This window comes from Nymphaea colorata, chromosome 8 (assembly GCF_008831285.2).
Source record: "Nymphaea colorata isolate Beijing-Zhang1983 chromosome 8, ASM883128v2, whole genome shotgun sequence".
NCBI classification, from domain to species: Eukaryota; Viridiplantae; Streptophyta; class Magnoliopsida; order Nymphaeales; family Nymphaeaceae; genus Nymphaea; species Nymphaea colorata.
The window spans coordinates 14,190,356-14,200,009 of NC_045145.1; the positions used below are offsets into that span (position 1 = coordinate 14,190,356).

Sequence of the window (9,654 nt, forward strand, 5' to 3'; positions counted from 1 at the left end):
TCTACCTGGCGTCAGATATTTCATGCAGGCAGGAGAACCATATTCCGTTCGTTGGCAAGAAAAAGTTTCGAAGGAAAGAAACATAAAAACCCGTATCCAAAAGGACTAGGCACAGTCGATCAGACGGGTTTGAGTCGAGACCTTGAAGTCGATCGAAGTGGGTGCGTGCCAAGTGAGCCTGTCTGTGATCAAGATTTCATGCATACCTGGTCTGTTGGTTAATTAAGGCAAAGACTTCAAGCAGAAGGAGGCGGAGAGTAGTTTCACATCGCGGACACTCAAGGAGGGTCGCAATCAATGTGTCACGTCTCGATCCGCAATAGAAGGGGTTGGTGGCTTCTCCTTATTAATGATATATATCAAAAACAAGGGGCCTTCTAAACCACGCCTATTGCACCCAGCGATTCGCTGACATCAACTCGAATCTCTCATCTCTCTTGATCCCTTCTCACACTCTTTACCTCAAACTCCTCTCCCTCACTTCTTTTCTTCCTTATAAAAATTTGGACACCAAAAAGAAAGAAGGATGCAAAGAGACTCCCCATTAGAAACAACATTTCAAACCAAGGCTTAATATAATCGAGCAAGTTTTATCGATAACATCCCGGATCACAAATTGGCCCCTGTGTTTCAATTATTCAAAACAGGTATTGTATTACACTGAAAAAACATTGCAAAATTTTCTCCAAATCATTGTAATGATTTAGCCTATTTGCTTGAGGGGTTTCATTTTTTTTTTTTCCTTAAAATGGTCGGTGTCGACGGCTGAGCTTTTTAGACTTTTCCACGCTGCTGCGGGGGTTCAAGTGGCTATGACTTATGATACCTTATTGTACCGACAGAGCTTTTGTTTTGTTTTTTCACCTTTTAATTAGTTTAAAGTAGCTTGAATATAAATAGAGAAAATAAGCCGATGTGGGTCAATGGCCATCAACCGATACGTTGCACCTTTCAGCAGAACCGATACGCCAATATTGACAACAATGGAATTTTTAGACACTGTTTGAGTAGAAAGAATCAGGAGCTTTGTGAGACAAGGCGATCGATCCTTCAAAATAAAAGTGGCGACCAGACAAAAATGTTAAATGGATGGAGGGCAAAATTGAGAAATAATTCTAGTCGGGCCAATTAGCAATAGAGTCCCCACTTACAATATCATATACGAACAATTTGCATAAAGACAATTTCATGCTCAGAAGTTCGGCTAATTCGAGCTCATGCTCAGCACTTCATTTAATTTTTCAAATTTATGTTTTTTGTTGCGCACTTTTGTTTTCCTTCGTTGTTTTGGTTTGTTTTCCTTTCATTCTTTCATGTCTTCGTTCGTAGGGTTTATTAGTTCGAGCTCTGAGGCCGCATTCATCAACAACGGAAATGCTATTTGCTCTAAAATGGTTTTGATTACTGATCAAACGCAATTTAAGTTGGTTGTCTTTACTTGGAGAGTTTGGTCAGGTCAATCTAGTAAACAATTAAAGACATGGATTCAATTTTAAGATCATTTTTCGGCTCACGTTAATCTTAAGCCAAGATATACGGTAAATAGCAAGTGATGCTTTATAGGCCGTTTTTTCGGAATAAAATTATATGTTCGTGCCTGAACACATGAATTGTGGATAGTCTTGCACCTCAAAAAAGAAGACCCCAACGTAGGGGCAAAAATGGAAAGTAAGAATGACTGAAGCACTCTTTTTATTTTTCTTTTTGAAAATGACCAAATACTCCTTCCACAAAACCATAACACCAGGCTCCCGAAGCTCTCTTGCTTTTAAATCTTGAATCGCCAAGAGGTTCTTTCGCGTAATAACCCATTAACATGAAGGGCTTTTCAAAAAAACCCACAAATAGCAGCCAGCCCTGAGCCCACCTATAGGGGGATTTATGAAGGGCTGTTCAACTTTTTCAGAATTGACATTTAAAGGTTGGTTAGCAAAATAATTCTCAAACTGCATCAGTGTTAACAGAATATGTTATAAGTAGCATCGAAACGTATGAAAGTACCTTTTCACAAAGTGTACCTCAACTACTGTAAGCAACTTTAGCCTTTTTTGCTAAATAATTTCAATGCGAATTCTGGCCCTTTTAGCCTCCAGTCGAAGTTGATTAATTGCTTCCCTACCGCTTAAACGATCGTTGTCATCACAGCAAGCAACACAGTCCAGTCTGACAAATTGATTGATAATTTGGCTTCGCTTCCTGTGGAGACGATGAACATAAACAAAACTCATCATCATCCGCAATCTTCTGTCCAGCAAGCAATAGCCTTGAAATTGTCAGTTGATTTCTTACTGCCATTGATCTTAGGAGCTGCACCACTGTTTAACTTCACTTGAATCTCACAGGCATTTTGGTTTTGGTTTGGTTTGTTTCTGTTTGTACCCAACTTGTTGGTGTCAGCTGCAAGCACCGCCTTGAGCTTCATTCAATGGAATACTGATATGGTCTAAGCAAGGTTTCGGCGGTTGAAAAAATGGCAGCAGCAGAAGCAGCTAAAACCATGGTTTCGGTGATAAATTTATGATAAAAATGTGTAGAATAACAAGTGGAGAAACTGGATATGCCATGTTTGATGTGGGCGATAGAAGATTGCTATCTATCATGACGAGAACATCCCAAAAAAAGCTTCGGACAGAGTAGAGAAAAATTCATCGACGACTGCGAACAAATGAATGGCCTGGGGTAAGAATGCAGAAAGCATCTCAAAAAAAAAAAGAATGCACAGCAGAAACAGAAAAACAAATCAAAAACTACTCTAACTACGAAAACCCCAAGAGAAAAAGCAAATCAACATGGTTTTTTTGCTTTTTCCTTTTGAGAGACGTGACGAAGGAAGAAGAAAAACAAATTGAATGTAAAGGGGAAAAAGTTGAACATTTAACCAAGTAGTCAGGGAAACAAACACAAAAGTTTTAAGAGCGAGAAAAGGCAAAGCAAAACAAAGTCACAAAGAAAGAGAAACAGAGGAGCGAATATCTGCTTCTTCCGTGTTAGCTCTTCCTCTTCCTAAGAAACCGAGAGATACAAAGCAATGAAGATCTAGCTCTCCTCCTCCTCCTTTTTCCCTGCCACTTTAAAATTCCTTTTTGACGCCCACTTTGTTTTTTTCTTCTTCTTTTTTTTTTTTTGTGACTGGTAAAGAGAGAAATGTGGAGAGAAGGGCATGCTTGTCAATCTTTTAGGCTAAAGGGAGTGAATTTGTGAAAAGTCAAAAGTTGAGCGTTCTTTTGTAAATCGCCTTAAAGTTTATTATCCATTTGTAATTCCAAAAGCTAAGCACAGACAGAGAGGGAGAGAGAGAATTCATTTGGAATGAATTTGGCTGCATTTCATTTAGCAGCCTCTCCAGAACAAGTCTAGCGCTTAACCACTCAAATCAGATTTGTAACCCGTTGCTGAAGCCCATGTAAGGTTTATTTAAAGGGAGCCGTGAGTGGCGATATAATAGTAATACGGAGAGTGAGAGAGAGAGAGAGAGAGGGGTGCTAGATGTGTTTGTAAATACTTTTGTTTTGATGCTTTTCTTTCTTTACTAGTTTCCACTCGGCATCTTCGTCTTCTACAAGAAGGCAGATCTGAGAATGATCTCCTCTGCTCCAAGAGCAAGAAGATTGTTAATGGTGAGTAGCTTCTTGAGTCAATGATCTTTCCTCTTTCTCCTCTCCCCGTGATGGGTACTGAAGGAGAAGAGGCAGGAGACAAGAAGCAGGATGGAGAAGCCATCTGGAAGTCCTTGAACCTTCCCAAGGATTTCTGCAATTTTCGGCTCTGGCTGTTCTCGTAAGGTGCTCTCTACATGGCCTTCCAACACTAGAAGTAATCTCCGTCTCCCACCCGGCAACCTAGAAAGAGAAAAAGGCACTCCTGGTTGCACTCCTCCTCCTCCTCTCTCTCTCTCTCTCTCTCTTTCTGCACTCTCTACGTACATACAGATACCTATATATTTGTCAACAGCCATGAAAAGGATGGAAAACTCGGACTCTTTGGGGGGTCTGCTTCCTATATGTCCAACTTCAGGTTGGTAAAATTTTCCTTGTTTAATTCATTCCCGGCCTACTCTTTTCATCTTCTATACAACATCTTCGAGCTATTGGGATAGCGGTTTATGTGATTATTCATATGGGTTGTTCTGTTTTTCTGTTCTGGTGGGGATGGAATGATCCTTCTTGTAGAAGAGAAGAATGGAGGAGGTGGAAGCAGCTACAGCAGGAGCTTCCAAAGCATCTTGGATGGTTTCGACGAGGATGATTGCAGTGAGGAAGGGGGTCGGATTCAGGAAAAGAAGAGACGCCTGACAGTGGATCAGGTGAAGGCCTTGGAGAAGAACTTCGAGTTGGAGAACAAGCTCGAACCTGAGAGGAAAGTGAAGCTTGCTCAGGAGTTAGGCCTACAGCCCAGGCAGGTTGCAGTGTGGTTCCAGAACAGGAGAGCCCGCTGGAAAACGAAGCAATTAGAGAGAGACTACAGCACACTCAAAGCAGACTATGAGACTCTCAAGGCCAGCTACGAGTCCCTTCAGAAGGAAAAGGAATCTCTCGTGCAAGAGGTAAACGACCAGCACCGGGCAGAAATGAACACCGAGTCTTTAGTTTGATTGAGATCAACATGAATTTGAGCTTAGGATTGTGGACATAACCCTGAAGTCGAATAGCTATAAAGGAAGCAAGCTTCTCTTTGAGCTGGGACAAGTAAAATAGTTTTGATTTATACATACATGAAAACTCTCTCATAAGCAGAGAAAGCGGAGAACTAAGTTCTCCTTTTTATCGGGATCACCATTAGAAACTTTAATTTTGCAAGACAATTGACAAACTCTAGTCTCGAAAGACCAAAACACGAGGAAATTGTTTCCTTGGGATCATTAAGAAATTCATATTTGTAGCCAGACTCTGGAACCCCAACTTGTCAAACCCCTAAAGGTAGAACAGACATGGCCTCCTTTTTCCTTCTTCTTGGGATCACTCATACCTGATTTTCCAAGCAATCTTTAAGACCCCAAGTCCATAAATATACAGAACTTAGCATTTTGCAAGAAACCAACTTATCCGTTTCTTGGTATCACCAGCGTCAGCATTAATTTTCTCATCTTTTATGGCTTATGCCTTGTTTGCTGACCAACTCAGGTGAGAGAGCTAAAAGAAAAACTAGAGGAGACGGGCATCGTCACGAGGGACTCAGAAAGCCAGCAAGAGGAAATTGAAATGATCGGTGAGGCGGAGGTCAGAGCAACAGAACAGAGCAACCATAAAAACAGCAACATTATGCTGGTAAATGAATCTGCAGAGAGGAGCAACTCCATCGATCAGAAGCCCAGCATCGTTACTAGTCCTCCTAATGCTGCCATCTTCAACGATGTCAAGGATGGCTCAGATGATAGCGACTCCAGCGCGATACTAAACGATGATAATAGTCCTCACAGGCCCATCGTCGCAGCCGAGCTCTTCCCTCAGCAGTTCATCAACCAGCCATCGAAATTCAACTTCTCTGTGGCTCCCTCGCCATCATCGCAATCACCATCCTCTTCTTCCTTGTCCTCCCACAAAACCTTCCATCAGTTCCTCAGGATGGAAGAGCACAACTTTCTGAACTCCGAGGAGTCTTGCAACTTCTTCAATTACGAGCAGCCCCCAACTATGCCATGGTACTACGACCAATGGACGTGAGAGGGTAGGACGGGAAACAAACAAACTTGGGAAAAAGAATTCTTCGAATCAGGATCGGTGCAGAGAGGAAGCAAACAGGGGGAAGCGGTTTTTGTAAAATTTGGCTTTTTATGTGTTTACCTTTCCTTGTCTACCAGCTCGCTGATGTACAAAATTTTCCGAAGGGAAAAAGGGAGAAGGATTGTGAATAAAGAAAGGAGGCGGATCAGTGCCGGGAAAATAAGAAATCAGGATCCTCCGAAAGCCATTTCCTTGTTTGGCTGCCTCTTTCTCTAAATCTTTGTGGTAGCCGGTAGGTGATGCGAGTTGACCGCTTTCCTTTCACCTGGTTCACTCTTTCTTCCTTCAAAATTTTCCTGACCATGATTGCGTTTCCTTTCCTTTGTGGGATTTCTCCCGTGCATTTGGGGTTTTACTGTCTGGTACGTTGATGGCATTTTGCCGGTGGTTGATGATTACCTCATTGTCAAATCCACACCATTATAGTGGTGTTCATATTATAATGAATGTAGATATTATTGGGAGGTGGAAGGGGGGAGTGCTGAAAAAAGAGATTGCATGGGGATCTCTGAATTTTTTCTCAGAAGCCATTTCTAGGTACTTTTGTTTTGTTTAATCTGGGGATGATATCACATGTCAACTTTGGGATGTTAAAAAAAAAAGGGTGCACAGTAACATGAGACACGGGGTGATGGAAGCATCTGACGGTGGCAAACAGTAGAATACATAGTGGTGAGAAGGATTTTCAAAAAAGTTACTGAGATGCCCTCTCCAGTACTTACTGCTCCCCTTGTTCCCTGATAAAACGGGATAACAGGGTGATGTAACCAAGAGTCTGAGTCGGTCGCTCTTACATGCCAGGGTGAAAAAATAAAAAAAGGCTCCCCGAGATGCTCGCTCAGTACACATCCTTAGCCATATCATGGAGTTTGTAATTTTGTACTCTTGCCATTGGTTAAAGCTTTGGAAGGTCTGCAAACACAGCTGAATTCTCTATTTTACAGTGATGGAAACACTATTGCATTTGCACCAAAGAAATGACGCTGATTGTTTACCCCTGGATGCTATGCATACCACTGTTTAGGCACAATCATGGATATGGAAAAAACAGATGCCACCATAAGTAGAAATTAGGCATGATTTTATTTTGTTCTGCTAACCACCCAACGTATTTGTGATCTGGTCGAAGGAAGAGAGAGAGGCACCAAGATTACCACACAAACTCGGCTAGGGACAGTCGGAAGAGAAATGGACCGCCCGCCAGCAGGCAGCAGGCAACAAGATCAACACTGTGAGGGAGAATGGAGGAAGATGTTTGAACTAAAGGAGTGTGTTCCTATTGGAGAAAATGGCTTGGCCCAAACAGTTCGAAGATCATTTTGACCAGAAAAGCAGGGGAAGGACGAAAAATCAAGAGCCACCATGGCTCTTTTCTGTTTCAGGCGTTCGAGGGTGAAGTCGGTACTGTTATGTGCTTAAATTGGTCCATGCCTTCCCGATTTTTGGAAAAAGAAGAGAAGGAAGTGAGAGAAAGAGAGGGGGTTCAGAAGCCGAGAAGGAGGCGACCCACTGACTAGACTAAACTATTCTCTTTACTCCTTGACAAGAACATCAATCTCAAAAGTCGTGCCTATGATTGGGAAACGTTCCATTTTCCTCACTTCCCTCCACCTTTCCCTCCTTTCTCTCGATCAAAATCTTCCTCCCTAACTTTTCAAGCACGAATAGGAGGAGGAGAGAAGGAATCGTCTCTTTTGTTACCCACTTACCCCACCTTTTCTGATAGATAGTTCTCTCTCTCTTTTCCTGCTAAACCCTGTTTAGCAGTAATTCTGCTCTGCAGGTCAGGAGAGAAGCTTTCCGTTTCCCGGCCTCTGATCATGGACACTCCGACACACGCTTGGCGCTACCTGAGAGAGCCAAGTGGGGGGAGTCGTTTTCCGCATGACGAAGCTCTATCTGTGTACGGGGGGGCGCTGGCTGGAAGACGAAAAAGAGGTGGGCTGCTTGCAGGTCATGCACATGGGGTTAGAGAGAGAGAAAGTGAGAGAGGAAAGGGGTGGCACGCTAGCCAAAGCTTGTTTTTTATTTTAGTGTTTGTGGGTGTGTGGGAAAGGAGATTCCCATCATTTCCTTTTTCTTCTTTTTTAGTAGGGACTCCATGGCCGTGGCCCCCCTTCTCTTTTTGTCCCTTGTTAGGTCTGAGAGGTGAAGCAAAAGAGACTCTGCAACTGCTAAAAATAACACTCTGGGGCGATGGATATTCAATTATTCATAGATTTCCCTAATAAACAACTAACTCTGCAGCCCCAACCTTTCCTTCCTTTCTCGCAAAACCTTTTACTTTTATATATGCATGATAAAAGTGTGGCTCCTCTACTCAGCTATTATCTATTATCTATCTGTAGGGTGGCATGATCTACTTTGGAACATTTTTAACAGAGGCCTCCCCTTCTTTGGATATATACTAGCGACGCTCGTCTCCACCGTCATTGCATCCATATAGACCAAGAAAGTAAGATGTTTGCATATGAGACGAGACCTAGAGAGGCGGTGTTCTTAGGTGGCATGAATGATGACGGCGTTTCGTCTACTTTGCCATGCCATGGACCTTGACATGACGCGATCTAATGCTCATGCCCGGTCCCATCGCTTACCATCTGGAGGGAGGGATAAAAGAGACAAACTTTATGGTGGCAGCAAATTGCATGTACCTTGATCTTGATCATGCCATCATGTATGTGGCCATGCACCATCATGCGTCCCCATCATTTCCAAATAAAGTCCTTTGGTGCAGCCTAATTCTCCATTGCAACTTTGCAAAAGCATAATAAGTATCAAGCCCAGCAATATGTAGCCCAGATAGTGTTTTCCAAGTTTTCGTGTGCCCTTGTGTATAATATCAATGTTTTCACTTAAATTTTGATGATAGATCAGAAAATCTTAGCATATTAATTTTGAATTTGCAAACCATGCTTTGGAACATAATTTTTCAAGAATAAATACCATTTACATTTGACCCATTGAATTTTGATGGCAATTGAACAATTCTTAGATAGTCGACAACAAATGGGAGAAAAACTAAGGGGACCTTTACCAGAAGCTCTTGTTTTTTGGGCTTTGTACCAAGTTCATGTATGTCGGCTCCCTTCTCGTTCGTTTTGGAAAATTTTGAGTAGCAATGGCAAAGATCTCCCCCTAGACATTCAAGTTGAAGAAAGTTTTTTTTTTTTTTTCAAGAGGGGCAAAAACCCGCTCCACTAGCCAAAATTTTAATATACAGAATTTGTACCCCTTTCTTTCCCCTCCCCGCTTAAATTTATGTATCCGAGGGGTCTCGTCTCTCTGACTCGAAGGCGCCCGTAAGAGACATTTGACAAGCGCGACGAACCACTGGAAGAAGGCCCCGATTCTATTCCGAACCGGAGCAATGTGGGGCCTGCCCGGGCTGGGGGGGCAATTGCGTCATTAACCAAGTCTCTCGCTTCGACGGGGGTAGAGGAGCGTTTCGCGTGGGGCCCAGCCGCGGGGGCCACGTGGAAGGCCGGATTGGAAAGAAAGCGACTCGACGGTGCGAGCTGACGTCACAGCCGCTTTCATCGACGTCACGTCGGGTGGGACGTCAACGTCGACGGACGCGCCGTTTACTCCAAAGGAAGGCGCCGCTTGACGTCCGTTTGTCCAGCACGTGGCAGCCTGCCAACGAGGGAGGGAGTGGCGTTCTGGTAAATCGCTCCACTTTCCAGGGCGAAGCTGCTGGAGCTAAGAGAGTGCGTGAAGAGACCTGTGGGGGGACCGCCGGGCAGGTGGGGCCCTCTGACAGAAGGACCGACGGGATTCCGGGGGTCGGAGTAGTTTTCTTTTTCTTCGATTTGTTTTTCTTTGCTTTGCTTTGCTTTTTAGGCGGTGGGGCCCGGGGGAGTCACATGGGGAAGCGATGCCGGTGGAGGGCGGGGCCCGCAGGACACGCTGGCGGGCTCTTGGATCCACTCGT

At 43.6% G+C, this 9,654-nt stretch overlaps 1 protein-coding gene across 1 annotated transcript; it reads left to right on the forward strand.

The window, feature by feature from the left end:
• The first annotated feature begins 3,436 nt into the window (after positions 1 to 3,436).
• Positions 3,437 to 6,063, forward strand: LOC116258732 (homeobox-leucine zipper protein ATHB-6). Its single transcript, XM_031636080.2, has 3 exons — positions 3,437 to 4,014; positions 4,170 to 4,543; positions 5,121 to 6,063. The coding sequence occupies exons 1-3, from the start codon at positions 3,954 to 3,956 to the stop codon at positions 5,658 to 5,660; spliced, it is 975 nt and encodes a 324-aa protein (XP_031491940.1). The 5' UTR covers positions 3,437 to 3,953; the 3' UTR covers positions 5,661 to 6,063.
• Positions 6,064 to 9,654: the final 3,591 nt, after the last annotated feature.